This window comes from Chiloscyllium punctatum, chromosome 7, assembly GCF_047496795.1.
Source record: "Chiloscyllium punctatum isolate Juve2018m chromosome 7, sChiPun1.3, whole genome shotgun sequence".
Lineage (NCBI taxonomy): Eukaryota > Metazoa > Chordata > Chondrichthyes > Orectolobiformes > Hemiscylliidae > Chiloscyllium > Chiloscyllium punctatum.
In genome coordinates, this window is record NC_092745.1 from 30,151,483 (window position 1) to 30,171,785 (window position 20,303).

Sequence of the window (20,303 nt, forward strand, 5' to 3'; positions counted from 1 at the left end):
AAACTTGCAGAATAATGGAGAGAGCACAGGGTGCAGGATGGGGATGTGACTGACTGGATTACTCCATAGAGAGCCATCAGTGACTGGGTGTATAACTCCTTATCTGCTATAAAATTTCCCTGTCTTGTACATTTTCTCTTGAAAATCTTCTGGAAGCTGTGAAGGCCTGGCCCCTTGGTCTGGACCAATGCCAGCTGCCAGGTATTGTCACACGACACAAAGTTCTCTCCAGTGATTCAGCTCATCATCATTTGCCAGTCTTGCTGATGTAAACCTTAGAACTCATACCTTGTTTCAAAGCTAATTTCTTCTGGTAATATGTCCGAATGAGTATAGAAAGAGAAAGGTAGACTAGATGAATTCATGCTGAAGACAGAGTCCAGGAGGAGGACTTCAGATTCCTGGGACATTAAGATGCTGGGGAAGGGAGGGAAAGTGCTGATGGGACCTGCACAGACCAGATGACAGCTCCTAAAACAGAGCAGCAAATGCTTTTCTACAAGGTGACTTGTAGAACATATAGAACATATGTCCTCAGCCCTCAATGTTGTGTCAACTTTTTATCCCACTCTAAGATTAAACTAACCTTCATTGTACTGTCATCCATGTGCCTATCCAAGAGTCACTTAAATGTTCTGAATGCATCTGACTCTACCATCACCTTCTGTGTATAAAAAACTACCTCTGACATCTCCCCTACACCTTTCTCCAATTACCTTAAAATTATGCCCCCTCATAATCGTCATTTCTGCCCTGGGAAAAGGTCTCTGGCTATCCACTAGATCTATTCCTCTTATCAACTTGTACATCTCTATCAAGTCACCTCTTATCCTTCTTTGCTCCAATGAGAAAAGCCCCAGCTTCCTCAACCCTTCTTCATAAGACATGGCCTCCAGTCCAGGCAGCATCCTGGTAAATCTCCTCTGCACCCTCTCTAAAACTTTGACATCCTTCCTATACTGAGGCAACACAATATTCCAAGTGTGCTCTAACTCGGGCTCTGTAGAGCTGCAGCATAACTCACGGCTCTTAAACTCAATCCACCGAAAGCCAACACACCATACGCCTTCTGAACAACTCTACCAACTTGAGTGGCAACTTTGAGGGATCATGAACTCCAGGATCCCTCAGTTCTTTCACATTGTCAAGAATCCTATCTTTAACCTTGTATTAGATTAGATTAGATTAGATTCCCTACAGTGTGGGAACAGGTTCTTCAGCCAAACGAGTCCACACTGATCCTCCGAAGAGAACCCACCCAGACCCATTCCCCTACATTCACCCCTGACTAATGTACCTAACACTACGGGCAATTTAGCACGGCCAATTCACCTAACCTGCACATTTTTGGATTGTGGAAGGAAACCATAGCACCCGGAGGAAACCTACGCAGACACAGGGAGAAATGTGCAAACTCCACACAGACAGTTGCCCGAGGCTGGAATTGAACCCGGGTCTCTGTCGCTGTGAGGGAGCAGTGCTAGCCACTGAGCCACCGTGCCGCCCTTATGAAGGACCTGATGAAGGAGAGGCGCTCTGGAAGCTAGTGCTTCCAATTAAACCTGTTGAACCATAACCTGGTGTTGTGTGACTTCTAACTTTGTACACTCCAACACCAGCAACTCCAAATCATCCCTAATCGAGCTTTGGTTTTCCAAGTAATCACTCAAATTCTTCTCCAATAATTTGCTCATTACAGATGTAAGACTGACTGGTCAGTAATTCCCAGGATTATCCCGATTCCTTTTCTTGAGCAAGGGAATAACATTTGCCACCCTCCAATCATCTGGCATTACTCTAGTGGACAGTGAGGACACAAATATCATTGTCAAAGGAGTAGAAATCTCTTCCCTTGCTTCCTACAGTAACCTTGGGGGTGGCATGGTAGCTCAGTGGCTAGCACTGCTGGCTCACAGCACCATGGTCCCAGGTGACTGACTGTGTGGAGTTTGCACATTCTCCCCGTGTCTGCGTGGGTTTCCTCCGGGTGCTCCGGTTTCCTCCCACAGTCCAAAGAAGTGCAGATTAGGTGAATTGGCAATGCTAAATTGCCCGTTGTGTTAGGTGCATTAACCAGGGGTGAATGGATCTGGGTGGGTTGCTCTTCGGGGGGGGGTTGGTGTGGACCTGTTGGGCTGAAGGGCCTGTTTCCACACTGGAGCTAATCTAATCTAATCCTGCCTGGCCCAGGAGACTTATCTATCCTTATATTTTTCAAAATATTCAGTACATCTTCCTTCCTAACATCAACCTGTTCAAGCATATTAGTCTGTTTCAAGCCATCCTCACAAACGTCAAGATCCCTCTCTTTAATGCTCCGCTAAAGCTTTTTCATGCTCCCTTCCATTCTCCTAAGTCCTTCCTGGCTACCTTATAACCCTCTCAACCCCTCTCTGATCCTTCCCTCCTCAACATTCATTAAGCTTCCTTTGTCCTTTTGATTGGATGTTCCACATCCCTTGCCACCCACGGTTCTTTCACCCTACCATCCCTTCTTTGCCTCAGTGGGATAAACCTATCCAGCAATATCAGCAAGTGCTCCTTAAACAACCTCCACATTTCTTCATGCATTTCCCTCAGAACATCTGCTCCCAATTTAGGTACCCCAGTTCCTACCTAATAGCATTGTAATACCCCTCCCCCAATTAAATCCTTTCCCATACAGTCTGCTTCTAATCCTCTCCACAAGTATAGTAAAGGTCGGGGAGTAGTGATCACTATCACCAAAATGCTCTCCCTCTGAAAGATCAGACACCTGGCCTGGCTCGTTGCCAAGCACCAAATCCAATATGGCCTCTCCTCTAGTCGGCCTATCTACATATTGAGTCAGGAATCCTTCCTGGACACACTTGACAAAAACTGCTCCATCTAAACTATGTGAACTAAGGAGGTTCCAATCAATATTAGGGAAATTGAAGTGACCTATGACAACTATCTTGTTATTTGCGCACCTTTTCAAAACCTGACCTGCCTCATCTGCTTCTTCGTGTCTGTTGAAACGTCTTAATAAAGTGTCTGCTCCTTTCCGGTTTCTGACTTCCACCCAGACGGACTCTGTAGACTAATCCTCCTTGCCAACCTCCCTCTCTGCAGCTGTGATACTATCCCTGATTAGCAATGCCACTTCCCCACCTCTTTTACCACCCGCCCTATTCCTTTTGAAACATCTAAACCCTGGAACATCCAACAAGCATTCTTGCTCCTCTGATATCCAAGTGTCCACAATGGTCACATCATAGTTCCAAGTATTGATCCATGCTTTAAGTTTGGCACCCTTACTCCTGATACTTCTTGCATTAAAATACCATATATACTCATGTATAGGTCAGTCTCATGTGTACGTCGACCCCTTACTTTGGCCAATAAATCTCATGTTTCCAAATATCTCATGTTTCAGTTGACCCAAGTTCTTCATAGTTACAGATCAACATTTATGAGTCAGTGTGCCTGCCCAATGTGCTCCGCTCTGGCTTTCGAGTCTGCTGGTCATATCATGCCGTTCCAGGTCTTCCAGTCCACCAGCCGTCACATTCTGCTCCAGGTTTTCAGAATTACTGTAATCTGTGGAGTCTGTTTCAGTTACCTGCAGTTTACCACAGCCCAAGCACATTACAGGGAACGCTCCAGAGCCAGGGACCAGGGGCAGCCAGGAAGGTAAATTTCCCATTTTATGTATTTTGTAGATAAATATTCATCCCCTTGAAAACAATAGTTCGTGTTTAAGTCAACCCCCTAATTTCAGATTTAAAAAACCACCTTCAAAATTCTACCTATATATGAGTGTATACGGTAGACACACTCCAACCCATCACACTGTCTGCACCTTTGCCCTGTCAATTGCCTATTCCTCCTCATAGACTCTTTGCACACTCTATCTGGCTGTTCAATACCTACTCTACCATCTGACCTGCAGCTCCAGTTCCCATCCCCTGCCAATCTAGTGAAAACCCTCCAAACCTTCCCACCCAAGGTATTGGTGCCCCTCTAGCTCAGGTCCAACCCACCCTTGTACAGGTCCCACCTTCCCCAGAAAGTATCCCACTGATCCACACATCTGAAGCCCTCCCTCCCACCAGCCCTGCAGCCACATGTTCACCTGTACTTGCTCTTGGCACCGGTAGCAATCCTGAGATTACTATTTTGCTCGTCCTGCCTTCTAGCTTCCAACCTAACTCCCAGCATTCGCGTTTCAAGTCCTCATCAGTTTCCCCACCTATGTCATCGGGAGTGATGCGTACCATGATTTCTCACTACTCACTCTCCCCCTTAACAATCCTGTCGACACAATCGGAGACATCCCTGACCCTGGCATGCAACATTCTATCGAGGATTCTCGCTTGCAACCACAGAATCTCCTGTCTGTTCCTCTTACCATTATGTGGAGGAGCTGGTGTTGGACTGGGATGGATAGGCTACAGTCCCAAAAGGTTTATTTGGAAGCATTAGCTTTCAGAGCTCTCACGATTGAATTTCCTATTATTGATTTTCCTTTCAGAGCTCTCCTATTCTCCTCCCTTCCCTTCAGTGCCAGAAACCTGGCCATCGTGGTTTCCCCTGGTAGGTTCACCGCCCTCCCCCCCCCACCTCCATAACTCCCTCACCCTCTCGAATGATCCGAAGTTCACTCACCTCGAGCTCCAATTCCCTAATGCGGTCTTTGGGAGGGTTTAACCCGAGAGGTGAGAAAACCAGGAGGCAAATCGCACAGGAAAATAGAAAAAAATAGCAGGTATTCGGTGGGGTCATAAGAGGGAAAGGAATCAAGTGTACATGAAGGGCTTTTGTCCGAAACATCAATTTTCCTGCTCCTCGGATATTGCCTGAACTGCTGTGCTTTTCCAGTACCACTCTAAGCTAGAATCTGGTTCCCAGCATCTGCAGTCCTTGTTTTTACCTACATTAGGGTTACAGCACGTGTGTGAATATGCAGAGATAAATGAACTTGGTGCATACAGACTGTCCCATTGAGATACGATGCTCTGGGAGTTTAAAGACTTGTTAACGAATGTTAAAGACTGGAAAGGAGGGCTGGACTGGATGTTAAATCATCCTGAAACAAGATGCTCAGAAAAGTTAGTAAATTAATAAAGGGGAGGGAGGAGTTTTGGTATTGATCGAGGAGAATGGTGCAGTGCTGGAGAGGTGGGATTCCAGAGGAGACAGGGACTGAACTGAATTGGCTGGATTTAAAAAAAAAACAAAAAAAAGATGCAAAAACATTGCTCAGTACAGCCTCCAGTCATTAACAAGTTCTTTTGGGAAATGTGAATTATTTCAACATAAACTGGGAAAAGAGGAATGCGATAAGCAGAAAGGGGAAAGAAATTCCAAGTGTGTTGAGGAACATTTTCCATCTCAAAATGTTCCATAGCAAAAGAAGCATTTGTAGGGTTTAGGAAGCTAAAAATCGGACAGGGTCCATGAGGAATATGAAGCAAGCAGGAAAGATCTCAGGTCGGGAATTGAGAGCGCAAGAAGGGGCCACGAAATATCACTGGCATGTAGAATCTCAAGGCATTCTTTACAGACATGAAAAAGAGGATAATTCGGGAAAAGTTAGGACCACTCAAGGGTAAAGCAGGGAGCTTGTGTCTGGAGGCAGATGATGTGGGCAGGATCCTAAATGAGTACTTTGCATTGGTGTTCACCCAGGAGGAGGATATGGAGGACATGAGATTAGTGTTGAACATGCTTTTGCACTCTGACATTTTGAGATAAAGAAAGACGTGGGTATTGGGCCTCTTAAAAAGCATTAAGTGGACAGGTCGCCAGTGCTCCAGGTAGCTACTCCAGGTTAATGAGACAGATAAGAAAGGAGATTGCTGGGGCCTTAAACAAAATCTCACTAGCCACTGAGAAGTCCTGGAGGACTGGTGAGTAGCTCATGTTTTTCCTCCATTCGAGACGAGAAATTAGAATAATCCTGCAAACTATATCGGTGGCTGGGAAACTATTAAAGTTAATTCTTAACGGTTAGGATTTACATGCATTGAGAAAACATGGCCTAATTAGGGACAGTCAGAATGGCTTTGTGCGGAACAGGTCACGTCTCAGCTCAACTAATGAAAGAATTATTAATACATTAACGAAATAAACACCAGATGTGAGATATAGCATACTAAACTCCCTAAATAGCTACCTGAACAATGGATAACTATTTCACAGTAAACAATTATTTCTTAATTACTCTGCAAAATTAAGCAACAACTTCTAGTTAGAGATTCTCCACTATAAATATACATTCATACAACAAAAACATCTATGTCTATTTGTGAAAGTTAATTAGCTTCAGGAAATACCATCATGCACCTTGAACAAAATAGATTGCTTACAGCCTATTCATCCCAAAGTTCTAAGATTAGGAAAAGCTATATTTAACCTTGCACTTCATAATTAATTTCTGAAGAAAAAAAATCAATTTTACGCATCTTATACCAACTAGTTGAAACTAACTGTCTTTGGCATATTTGCACACGTAATTAGGAGAGTGGGTAATATAAGAGAGTGATAACTGAATTTTATAAAGACAGCACACGAGATACAATAGATCAAATTCAAACAATCTCTACAGATAAAGCCAGGCTGAGAGGAGCCAAGGAGTCTAGCAATAAACTTTGGAATGTGAATGAACAGGATGCAGAGAAAGATCCCAAGGCCTAGCGATAATTGTGCCTGTTAAACACCATGAGAATAGGAGAACCCGAGAACCCAAGGTTGGACACATTAATGTCCATCATTAATTAGATGTTTTACCAGATTGGGTGTATGGATTAGGAGGGAAGTTGTGTGTGATCCAAGTTATGTGATCATTACAACACAAATGTATAAAAATACTGCTTTTTAACTGTACAAGTTAGAGTGGGTCATTGATCAATCTTCTGAGCTGAGCCAAAGATTAGGCAAATAATTGAGTTTGTAAGTCAACACTAAATTCAGGGAAGATCCTTACGCCTTCTCCCTGCTTTAATCAGTTTCTGCATGAATAAACTTCCACTTGCCTGAGTTCTGCCTGCCTCCTGCATTTTCATTCGCTCTCAGAAGAAAATACTGCTACATAGGGCTCTGAATTGGGACCTCTGCTGTTTGTGGTTTATATAAATGACTGGGACAAAAATGTAGATGGGTGGGTTGGTAAGTTTGCAGACGACACAAATGTTGGGTCAGTTGTGGATAGCGAAGATTATTATCAAAGGATACATTGGGATATAGATATGGGTGCAGAAATAGCAGATGGTGTTTAATCCGGGTAAGTGTGAGGTGCTGCACTTTGGGGAGATCAAATGTGAAGGAAAAGTATACAGGTAATGGCAGGACCCGGAACTGTACAAAGCGATCTTGGGATTCAAGTCCCTGGAAGTTGTCGTGCAAGTAGATTGGTTGTAATGAAGGCGTATGGCATGTTTGACTTTATTGGTCAGGGAATTGGCTACATGAGTCAGGATGTCATGTTGCAGCTTTGTGAGACTTTGATTAAGTCACACATCAGTATTGCAATCAATTCTGATCACCACATTACAGGAAGGCTGTGCACGCTATGCAGAGGATGCAGAAGGAGTTTACCAGGATGCTGCCTAAATTACAGGGTATGAGCTATAAGGAGAAGCGAGAAAAATTTGTGTTGCTTTCTCTGGAGTGGTGGGGGCTTAAAGGAGACTTGATAGAAGTCCATAAAATTATGAGATACATAAATAGGTTTGACAGTCAGAATCTTTTTCCCAGAGTTGAAATGTCGGAGGCATGCATTTAAGGAGAAAGGGGGAAAGTTCAAAGGAAATGTGAGGGGCAATTTTTTTTTTAAACACAGTAGCTGCAGTCTGGAAGGCACTGCCAGGGTAGTGGTGCAGCCGGATACAAAAGAGTCAATAGATGTGAAGCTGGAAGAGCACAGCAGATAGCATCTGAGGAGCAGGAGAGTGAACATTTCTAGCCGAAACCCTTCGTCAGGACTGGTGAACCAAGTGAAACTTGGCCATGTTTGCCAGCACTGTCTATTTGTATCTCAGATATCCAGTATCCAGTATTTTGCTTCCATATTAATAAGTGTTTTCCATCTGTCCTGACCAGAGAGGATGACATTTAGGTTAGAATTATACACTACAGAAGAGGACCTCAGCCTTTCAAGTCTGTACCGTCAAAAATACACAATCTACACAAGATTCTGGATTAATGGTGCTGGAAGAGCACAGCAGCTCAGGCAGCATCCAAGTAGCTTCGAAATCGACGTTTCGGGCAAAAGCCCTTCATCAGGAATAAAGGCAGTGAGCCTGAAGCGTGGAGAGATAAGCTAGAGGAGGGTGGGGGTGGGGAGAAAGTAGCATAGAGTACAATGGGTGAGTGGGGGAGGAGATGAAGGTGATAGGTCAGGGAGGAGAAGGTGGAGTGGATAGGTGGAAATGAAGATAGGCAGGTCGGACAAGTCATGGGGACAGTTACTGAGCTGGAAGTTTAGAACTAGGGTGAGGTGGGGGAAGGGGAAATGAGGAAGCTGTTGAAGTCCACATTGATGCCCTGGGGTTGAAGTGTTCCAAGGCGGAAGATGAGACATTCTTCCTCCAGGCGTCTGGTGGTGAGGGAGTGGCGGTGAAGGAGGCCCAGGACCTCCATGCCCTTGGCAGAGTGGGAGGGGGAGTTGAAATGTTGGGCCACGGGGCGGTGTGGTTGATTGGTGCGGGTGTCCCCGGAGATGTTCCCTAACGCGCTCTGCTAGGAGGCGCCCAGTCTCCCCAATGCAGAGGAGACCACATCGGGAGCAACAGATACAATAAATGATATTAGTGGATGTGCAAGTAAAACTTTGATGGATGTGGAAGGCTCCTTTAGGGCCTTGGATAGAGGTGAGGGAGAAGGTGTGGGCGCAGGTTTTACAGTTTCTGCAGTGGCAGGGGAAAGTGCCAGGATTGGAGGGTGGGTTGTTTGGGGGCGTGGACCTGACCAGGTAGTCACGGAGGGAACGGTCTTTGCAGAAGGTGGAAAGGGGTGGGGAGGGAAATATATCCCTGGTAGTGGGGTCTGTTTGGAGGTGGCGGAAATGTCGGCGGATGATTTGGTTTGGTGGCGGAAATGTCGGCGGATGATTTGGTTTGGTGGCGGAAATGTCGGCGGATGACAAGTCCCACTTTCCAGTTCTGGGCCTGTAGTCTTACGATTGTTAGGAAGGCATATGGTGTATTAGCTTTTATTGGTCGAGGGATTGCGTTTCGGAGCCATGAAATCATGTTGCAGCTGTACAAAACTCTGGTGCGGCCACATTTGGCATTCTGCGTACAGTTCTGGCCACCACATTATAGGAAGGATATAGAAGCTTTGGAAAGGTTTCAGAGGAAATTTACTCGGATGTTGTCTGGTATGGAATGAAGGTCTTACAAGGAAAGGCTGAGGGACTTGAGGCTGTTTTCGTTAGAGAGAAGGAGGTTGAGAGGTGACTTAATTGAGACATACAAGATAATCAGAGGATTAGATAGGATGGACAGTGAGAGCCTTTTCCTTCGGATGGCAATGGCTAGCATGAGGACACATAGCTTTAAATCGAGGGATGATAGATATAGGACAGATTTCAGAGATAGTTTCTTTATTCGGAGAGTAGCAGGGGCATGGAACCCACTGCCTGCAGCAGTAGTGGACTTGCCAACTTTAAGGACATTTAAATGATCATTGGATAGGCATATGGATGAGAATGGAATAGTGTAGGCTAGATTGGCTTCAGATTGGTTCCACAGATCCGCACAACATCGAGGGCCGAAGGGTCTATACTGTGCTGTTACGTTCAAACGCTCATCCAAATAATATCTAAAGTTGTGAAATTATCACCTCAACTACCCTCTCAGGCAGTGCATTTCGGACCCTACTATGACCTGCGTGAAAAAATATTTTATACAGTCATATAGCATGGGAACAGACCCTTCAGTTCAACTAGTCCATGCCAACCATGTTCCCAAACTAAACTAGTCCCACCTGCCTGCATTCATCCCATATTCCTCCAAACATTCCTATTCACGTACCTATCCAAATGTTTTTTAAACATTCTAATTATAATTGCATCTACCACTTCCTCTGGCAGTTCATTCCATACATGACCCACACACTCTTTAAAAAAAAAGTTCCCCTCATGTATTTTTAAAAACTTTTCCTTCCTACATTAAAAATATATCCTCACGTTTTGAACTCCCAAGTTCCCTGTAAACCTCCTGCCTTTCAACTAAGGGGAACAGCTGCTAACCATTCCTCTCAATCTTTAACAACTCTATCAGGTCCCTCCCCTTAACTTTCTGCACTTCAAAGAAAACAATTCAAGCTTATCCAGCCTCTCTCCATAGCTGAAACATTACATCCTAGACAACATCCTGGTTACTCTCTTCTGCATCCCATCCAGTGCAATTACATCCTTCTGACCATACAGTGATCAGGACTGCACACAGTCCCCCAGTTGTGGCCTACCCAAAGTCCTGTTCAGCCCCAATACAAACTCCCTCCTCTGATAATCTGTGCTTTGACTGATAAAAGCAAATATCCTGTTTGCTTTCTTAAGACTAGAAGAAATAGAAGTAGGTTGTCTTTTGGCCTCTCAAACCTACCCTGCAATTCGACAGGATTACTGTTGACCTTACATAAGTGAGGCTTTTCCCTTTACCTATTGATTTCTCAACTGATCATCAATTAATCTCAGCCTTAAATTTACCAAGGGATTTACCAGCGCTCTGTCACAAGGAATTTCAAAGACTCCGAACCCTCAGAGAATCTCAGTGTTAAACAGCCACTCTTATTTTGAGACTATGCCCTTGAGTGTTAGATTCTCCCATGAAGGGAAACACCCTCTTACCATTTATCCTCTCAAACATTTTTGCTTCTCTTACTTTTTCAGTTCTCCTCAAAAATCCTCTACTTTAATGAGATCACTTCTTATTCAGCTAAACTCCTATGAATAGATCAGTTTCGCCTTTGCTCAAAAGACAATCCTTCCATATTGGGATCATCCTAGTGAACTGCCTCCAAAAGAAATTATATATTTTCTTCAATATGGAGACCAAAACTGCTCCCAGTACTTTGGATGTGCTCTCACCAGCACCTTGTACAGTTGAGTAAGATTCATACACTCCAATCTCCTGATTAGCTGCTATTTTGTGCCCAAGTCCCACCCTGCAGATTTTCTCCAATTAAATAATACTCTGTTCTCTCATTCTCCCTTCCAAATTGAACAACTTCACATTTTATACTCATTTTGAAAACATTCTCCCACTACTTGGTTAACTGATCAATAGTTATCTGAAATCTGTTTGAATGCCTCTTGCAACTGGTCCTTCCACCTACTTTTTGTGGCTACAGTACATTCAGTTCCTTCCTCCAAGCCATGAATACGGTTATGGTCCCAGCACTGATCCCTGTGGAGCCCCACTGGTTATAGGTCGCTAACCTGAAAAGGAATCCCTTATCCCCATTTGGTGTTTTCTGGCCATTAGCAAATTCTCTGTTCATGCCAGTACACTCCCCCCAAAACTATGGGCGAATCTTATGACTAAATCTTTGGTGAGACACCTTACCTGGAAGTCTAATTAATTACTGATTCCTATGCAAAACCCCAGTAAGTTATTCAGACATGACTTCCCTTTCAGAAAGCCATGCTAACTCTGCTCAATTAGAATTTCTAACTGGTTCTATAAGTAGTATCAGAACAGAGTTACAGTTAAACAGACTGTTCGGTCCAATTCATCCACACTGAAGAGATATCCTAAATTAATACAAACCCATTTGCTACCATTTGGCCCACATCCCTCTAAACCCTTCCCACTCATGTACCCATCTGGATAACTTTTAAAAGTAGTAATTGTACCAACCTCCATCACCTCCTCTGGCAGCTTATTCCATACATGCACCAGCCTCTGTGTGAAAACATTGCCACTCAGGTCCATTTTAAATCTTTCCTTTCTCACCTTAAGCATACACCCTCTAGTTTTGAACTCCCCTACCTTGGGAAAAAGACCATGACTTTTCACCCTATCTCTGCCCCCTATAAAAGGTCACCACTCAGCCTCAGCAGCTCCAGGGAAACCTGCCCCAGCCTATTCAAACTCTCCTGACAGTTCAAATTCTTCAATTCCAGAAACACTAAATGTTTTCTCAAACCTTTCAAGTGTAATAACATGCTTCGTATAGCAGGGAGACCAGAATTGAATGTAGTACTCTAAAAGTGGCCGAACCAAATGTCCTGTCCAGCCACAACACGACACCCCAACATCTATACTCCGTGCACTGACCAATGAAGGCAAGCATGCCGAACGCCTTCTTCACCACCTGTCTGTGACTCCTGTTTCAAGGAACTATGTAATTATCCACCGTAGCTCAGTGGTTAGCACTGCTGCCTTCCAGTGCCAGGGACCTGAGTTTGATTGAACTCTATGCAACTGTCTACATGGAGTTGGCACATTATCCCCACGTTCTGCGTGAGATCTCTCCAGTTGCGCTGGTTTGCTCCCACAGCCCAAAGATACACAGTTTAGGTGGATTGGCTATGCTAAATTGCTCAGTGTCCAGGGATGTACAGGCTAGGTGGGTTAGCCACAGGAAATGCAAGGTTATGGGTTGGAGCTTGGGTCTGGGTGGGATGCTCTTTGACGGGTTGGTGTGGACTTGATGGGCCAAATAGCCTACTTGCACACAGTCAGGATTCTATGAGCCCATACACATTCTGCAGGTCTGTTTGTTTGGCACACATTTCCAATACTAGGCTCATTTGCGGCGATTGTTACCAGCCTTTTTTGAGTAGGGGTGTCACATTGGCAGTTTTCCAATCCTCCAAAATGCGAGGAGTTTTGGAAAGTTACAACTTTCTCTGTAGTTCCTTCTTTTGGGATCCTAGGATGCAATCCATCAGTACAGGGGACCTAACCACCCTATTAATGTACTGGATTAGTGGTGCTGGAAGAGCACAGCAGTTCAGGCAGCATCCAACGAGCAGCGAAATCGACGTTTCGGGCAAAAGCCCTTCATCAGGAATAAAGGCAGTGAGCCTGAAGCCTGGAGAGATAAGCTAGAGGAGGGTGGGGGTGGGGAGAGAGTTAGGGTGTCCTGCCATCTTAAGAGATCTATGGACAAGCATACCAACATCTTTCTGAAATACCCAGTGTTGCCATTCATTGAATAATCCCTCGTCATGTCCTTTTCTGAAAGCACATCACCTCACACTTATCAGGATTAAATTTCCTCTGTCCAAATGAGCAAACAGTCCAGGTGTCATCTGCAAACTTAACATCACCTCCACATCCTCATCTACATCATTTATGAATATCACAAACAATAGGGACAACTCTTTTTTTGAGTCATAGGAGCAGACGAACTTGGGCCAATGCAATCATGTAAAGGGTTAATAAAGCACACCTTACCCTGAGCTTTATTAATCAGAGCACAGAATACAAAAACATTGTTTTTATCATAAAACCAGTATAAAACACTGGTGTGGCATCAACTGGAGTACTGCAACCAGCTCTGCACACAACTCTTCAGCAAGGACATGAAGGCAGAAAAGGTAGTTCAGAAAAGATTAATGAGAATGCTTTCAGAGATCAGAAGTTTCAGTTAATCAGACAGTTCTCCTTGGAAAAGGAAGCCCAGAGATTTGATCAAGGCATTGAAAATCATAAGGAACCACAACAGAGTAGCCTCTATTGGTGCAAGGATTGAGAATCAGAGAGAATAGATTTCAGGACATTGGTCAAACAACTTATGGCAATGTTCGGGAAAACATTTCCACACACTGAGTAGCTAGTGTCTGGACTGCACTGCTCAAAAGTGTGGTGGAGGCAGGTTTAAAGAAAACTTTCAAAAGGGAATTACATCATTACCGAAAACAAAAAAAAAGTTACAGGGCTACAAGAAAAGTTACAGGGCTACAAGGAAAGGGCAGGAGATGATCTCAGCTAAGAAACATACAGATATGAGCAGCTAACTGGCCTCCATATATTGTGACTATTGTTTTGTTTGTTTCCTCCCTCCATTGGGATATTAATCATGTGTAGATTACGTGCAAATCAAAACGATTTTTCCTTGAAACCTGTTTGGATAGCAGAGTCACTATTGAATGATTTCATGTGGCATATTCATGGTTAATCATCCTTTTTAGCCCTATGTAAAAATTATTCTCTTACTGCTACTCAGAATAAGAACTTTAAATTGAGCCGAGGGACTGGGATTCACTGACATGACTTGAGTTCCTACCTCTTGAAATGCAAAGGGTGTGAGCTATTCATGGGGTAATAAAACAAATATAAGATTCATGAATTGTACACTCACCAAATTCAATGAAAGAGTAAGGACGAGAGACTGTCGGTACTCTCTTCCCATGTTGCTCATCAAACTCCGCCTGCAAGTCCTCCAGATACGCAAAAGCCAACTTCTTTGGGTATGCTGCCTCACATAAGACCAGATAGCAAACACCTCTTTCTATGACGTAGCTGCAAAACAGAGATATTCGCTAAAGGAACAGCTGCGGAAAGTGAAATCACAACTTGCGTTTATAGCTGTTTGATCACAGACCACATGGCCTTGAATGACCTAAGAGAATAAGTGAAGTTTACAACATAAGACACTACTCTGCCCATTGTATCTGAGCCAACATTTCAACCTAACTCCTCTTTTCAATTGCCTGCAAGTCGTCCTATAGGTCACAGTACTTATGTGGATATTCAAGCTTTTACTAAATACGAATGATTCTGCTTCTACCAGCCTTTCAGACAGGAGTTCTCAACAAATATTGTCTCTTCCACTCTCACCAAAATATTTCCACCAGTTACTTTAATTCTAAGCCTTTGTAAGGAAAATAACTGCTTACTTTCATTTCAATTGTAACTCCCCTCAGGTTTTCGGTTTGCAAGAAATCCCCTAGCAAACCCAAAATTTAAAACAAAATGTGCTGGAAACTCAATTGGTCAGGCATCATCTATGAAGAGACAGAGTTAACATTTCATGTTGCTGATTTTGTACAAGAATTCAGAAAGTTTAGTAATGTAACAGACCAATGGGGCAATGTAGCAAAAAACAAACAGGAAAATTGGTGTAAAAAAGTTTTGTTAGACCACATTTGGAGTATTGTGTGCAGTTCAACTTGCTACAGAATAAGAAAGACGTGGAGGCTTTGGAGAGAATGCAAAACAGGTTGACCAGGATATAGCCTGGATTGGAGCATTTAGCTATAAAGGAGGGGATGGACAAATTTATATTGTTTTCACTAAAGCATTAGAGGTTGAGGAGGGACCTGACAGAAGTACATAAATGGATAGGGTGGATAGCTGGAAATGTCAAAAACTGAGGATGTCGGTTGAAGGGAGAGGGGAGAATTTTAAAGGGGCTGTTCAAGGCACCTTTTCTTTCACAGAGGGTGGTAGGTTCCTGGAACAAGCTGGCAGGGGTGGTAGTACAGCAACTTTAAAAGATCATTTAGATAGACAGGCAGAGAATAGAGGGATGAGGAACACGTGCAGGCAAATGAGGTTAATGAATAATACCATCATGTTGGGCCCAAAGGCATATGCCTTGTTCCTGTGCTGTTTAGTTTCATGCTCCATATCAGAGTATAACAAATGGAATTCATTACATGATAAAAAACAAGTTGGGAATGCATAGCCAAAGGGTGTGGCAATGACAAAGTGAAGAAACAAAAGATGGGCCCGGAGCAGGTGTGAACACAAGCACTGGTTATCCAAACATAAAAGAGAGATCAATAATATTAAGGCATGACACATGCTGAGTATCTTTAGCATTTCCAGCTTTTATTTCAAATTTCCATCAGCTGTATTAGCTTGTTTGTGTCTTGGCACATTCAGTATTTCCTCAATGATAAACTTCTCTATTCCTGTCAATATGGTTGGGGCCGCACTGTAGTTGGGGTAGCACAGTGGCTCAGTGGTTACCACTGCTGCCTCACAGCGCCAGGGACCCAGGTTCAATTCCAGACTCAGGTGACTGACTGTGTGGAGTTTGTAAACATTCTCCATGTGCCTGCGTGGATTTCCTCTGGCTGCTCAGGTTTTTTCCCACAGCCCAAAGATGTACAGGTTAGACAAACTGGCCATGCTAAATTGCCCATTGTGATAGGTGTATTAGTCAGAGGGAATTGTGGCTGGGTGGGTTGCTCTTCAGAGGGTTGGTGCGGAACTTGTTGGGCCGAAGGGCCTGTTTCTACACTGTAGGGAATCTAAACTAATCTCCTCTTTCCCTCTCGCATTCTGTAGGAAATCAGTGTGTAAACACTCCAGAAAAATCATAAAACAATCTGATTGAATATTGATTTTCCTTTGGTATGCTTTCCTTTATTGGTCAGAGTATTGAGTGCAGGAGTGGGGAGGTCATGTTGCGGCTGTACAGGACATTGGTTAGGCCACTGTTGGAATATTGCGTGCAATTCTGGTCTCCTTCCTATCGGAAAGATGTTGTGAAACTTGAAAGGGTTCAGAAAAGATTTGCAAGGATGTTGCCAGGGTTGGAGGATTTGAGCTACAGGGAGAGGCTGAACAGGCTGGGGCTGTTTACCCTGGAGCTAAGGCTGAGGGGTGACCTTATAGAGGTTTACAAAATTATGAGGGGCATGGATAGGGTCAGGAAGTCCAGAGATTTAGAGTGAGAGGGGAAAGATATAAAAGAGACCTAAGGGGCAACTTTTTCACGCAGACAGTGGTACGTGTATGGAATGAGCTGTCAGAGGGTGTGGTGGAGGCTGGTACAATTACAACATTTAAGAGCCATTTGGATGGATATATGAATAGGAAGGGTTTGGAGGGATATGGGCCGGGTGCTGGCAGATGGGACTAGATTGGGTTGGGATATCTGGTCGGCATGGATGGGTTGGACCAAAGGGTCTGTTTCCATGGTGTACATCTCTATGACTCTAAGAGTAGCACACTTTTCTCTCTCATAAGCAAGCATACTGGGCTGACAAACATGAAGCAGCAAAGGCCATTATCTCTGCCAGGGATATATCGCTGCCACTGAAACAAGAAACTGCAATATTATGGAGGGGAAGGGAGATGACCTCATGACCCACACACAAACAGGAGTTCCAAGCTAGAGATGTTTCATTGGCGAACAGAAATATGAAAGAATACCTTAAATATCTGTCACTTGCCAATGGACAACTGAGTAAATGACTGGTATGGGCTCTCAGGATTATGGTAAATAAACCGTGAGGGAATAAAGAAGAAAGAAAAGTTACAGTCGAGGAACAAGCCCTTCAGCCCTCTAAGCCTGAGCCGATCCAAGTCCACTGTCTAAACCTTCGCCCAATTCCTAAGCTTCTGTATCCCTCTGCTCCCCACCTACTCATGCATTTATCCAGAGGCATCTTAAATGACTCTACCGTACCTGCCTCGACTACCTCTGCTGGCAACGCGTTCCAGGCACCTACCACCCTCTGTGTAAAGTACTTTCCGTGTGTATCCCCCTTAAACCTTTCACCTCTCACTTTGAAAGCATGACCTCTCGTTATTGAAACCTTTACCCTGGGAAAAAGTTTATCTGTATCTACCCTGTCCATACCCTTCATGATTTTGTAGACCTCAATCAAGTACCCCTTCAATTTCCTTTTTTCTAATGAAAACAAACCTAACCTACTCAACCTCTCTTCATAGCTAGCACCTTCTACATCAGGCAACATCCTCATGAACCTTCTCTGCACCCTCTCCAAAGCATCCACATCCTTTTGGTGATGTGGCGACCAAAACCGTACAGTATTCTAAATGTCTTGCACAATTTTAACAGGACTGCCAGCTATTATACTCAATACCCCGTCCGATGAAGGCAAGCATACCGTATGCCTTCTTGACCAATCTATCCACCTGTGCAGCAACCTTCAGGGTACAATGGACCTGAACTCCCAGATCTCTCTGCTCATCAACTTTTCCTAAGGCTCTTCTGTTTACTGTATAATTCGCTCTTGAGTTACACTTCCCAAAATGCATCACCTCATTTGTCTGGATTGAACTCCATCTGCCACTTCTCCGCCCAACTCTCCAGTCTATCTGTATCCTCTTGTACTTCTTTGACAGCCCTTATGCTTTCTGCTACTCCACCAATCTTCGTGTCATCTGCAAACTTGCTAATCATACCAATAGTGCCCTCTTCCAAATCATTTATGTATATCACAAACAACAGCAGTGGAACACCACTAGTCACCTTTCTCCATTTCAAGAAAATTCCTTCAACTACTACTCTCTGTCTCCTGTTGCTCAACCTGTTCTTTATCCACCTAGCTAGAACACCCTGCACACCATGTGACTTCACTTTCTCCATTAGTTTACCATGGGGAACCTTATCAAATGCCTTACTAAAGTCCATGTACATGACACCTACAGCCCTTCCTTCATCTATCAACTTGGTCACTTCCTCAAAGAACTCTCTTAAGTTGGTAAGGCACGATCTCCCCCGCAGAAAACCATGTTGCCTATCACTGATAAGCCCATTCTTTTCCAAATATAAATAGATTTTATCCCTCAGAACCTTCTCTAGCATTTTTCCCACCACTGATGTCAGGCTCACTGGTCAGTAGTTACCCGGAATATCCCTACCACCCTTCTTGTACAGGGGGACAACATGAGCAACCCTCCGGTGTTTAAGGATGCTACAAAGATATCTGTCAGGGAACAAAAATCACTCTAGACAGGAGCTGGACTTCACTGGCAAATACCTTGGTTAACTCAAGAACAGGCGCGTGTTCTTCAGTATGATCCAGACTTAACACTTTGGTTCACTCAACATGACTAAATTAAACAGAAGAAACCACTCCTCCCTCACATGGAGATGAGACTCCCCCACCATCGGTTTGTCTGATTCGGAGCCAAGAAAATGATTTTACCAATGAGGTGTTGTACACCTTATCTGCCTATTCAATTTCATGTCTAAACTGTTGCTTTTTATTAGACTTAAATTTGCTTGTCACTCATGCATTCTCACCCAGCTTTTTGGGTTTGTGATTCCTGAACCCTAAAACTGACAATGTGATCACATTTAAAATGATGAGCAGGATTGCACAAAGTTCTCTCGCTGAGCTATTCTGCTCACTAGACTGCATACCGTGCACTAGACTGTTGCTTGCCTCTAATTGGTGTTTTAGACAATTCCAGCGCAACTCTTGGTTATGAAAGGTAATCACCCTGAATGCTTTCTTTACCAGCAGGTCAGGCAGCATCGACATTTCAGGCATGAGCCCTTCTTCAGGAAGAAATGTCGATTCTCCTGTTCCTTGGATGCTGCCTGACCTGCTGCGCTTTTCCAGCAACACATTTTCAGCTCTGATCTCCAGCATCTGCAGTCCTCAATTTCTCCTACTTTCTTTACCAGCCAGCTTCAAAGGTCTGTGGGCATATACTTCAAGATCCCCTTACTTCTCAATGTTCCACCAATTATTGTGAACTCTTTTTACCTTATTTATCAGGCATGCTCTCAGGTTTCTCCAGATTGAACTCTATTTGTCACTTTTCTGCTTACCCAACCATTCCATCGACAATTTCCTGCAATCCACAGCTCTGCTCCTCACCACCCACCACATGGTTGATTGTGATACAGGAATAGTGTCCCAAACTGGTCACCCGAAAACCAGTCAAGTCCCAGAATCATTTAAGCTGCCATCCTGACCTTCCCTCTCCCTGACATCCTGCAACTTCTTGCAGCTGTTCCCACTTCAACGATTCAGCCAAGTGTTGCGAGATCCTTATTTACATACGAAAACAGAGCTTCTGCCACGTTTCCTGCAAAGTGACACAGCAGATCTGATCAAAACAGCTCCGGCAAACTCGACTAGTTCATGGCATTGCCTGAATTTCTTGCAAATCTGTCCTCGGCAATTCTCACTGGTATGACAGACTTTCAACACTCTGAAGGTCTGAGCTGGCATATGTCAAAAATCTAAATCGAAAGATTTTGACTCTAATGTTGTCAGTTTTGATACAGTCTTCGCATTGAGTGTCAAACTCTGTTTGTGCAGCAGTGATTGATTATTTACACCACCGCCAGGCTCTGCTGTACCCCTGAGAGTATTTGCAGTCAGGTTCAGCAGTAATTATTTATACAGTGTCAGACTCTGTGGTAATTTATATAGTGTCAGGCTCTACTATACACCATTCATCATATATAGTGAGAGACTCGGTGTACATCAATGATTATTTACAATCTATTCCATATAGATCAATTATTCACTGCCAGACACTGCCTTTATATTGGGACATACTTAATCAGTGGAAGACACTGCCTGTTTGTTCACTGCCAGACATAGTCTGTTTATCGTTGGGTATTTTTTTCCCCACTGACTGTCTATTGGGTGTAGTCAC

At 43.8% G+C, this 20,303-nt stretch overlaps 1 protein-coding gene across 1 annotated transcript in view; it reads right to left on the reverse strand.

The window, feature by feature from the left end:
- LOC140479560 (vesicle-trafficking protein SEC22b) overlaps window positions 1–20,303 on the reverse strand; it is a 36,180-nt gene that overhangs the window by 5,043 nt on the left and 10,834 nt on the right. The window contains exons 3-4 of the mRNA XM_072573384.1: window positions 14,275–14,441; window positions 787–809 (exon numbers count right to left, since the gene is read on the reverse strand). Coding sequence (XP_072429485.1) covers window positions 787–809; window positions 14,275–14,441 — 190 coding nt within the window. The remainder of the gene's footprint in view (window positions 1–786; window positions 810–14,274; window positions 14,442–20,303) is intronic.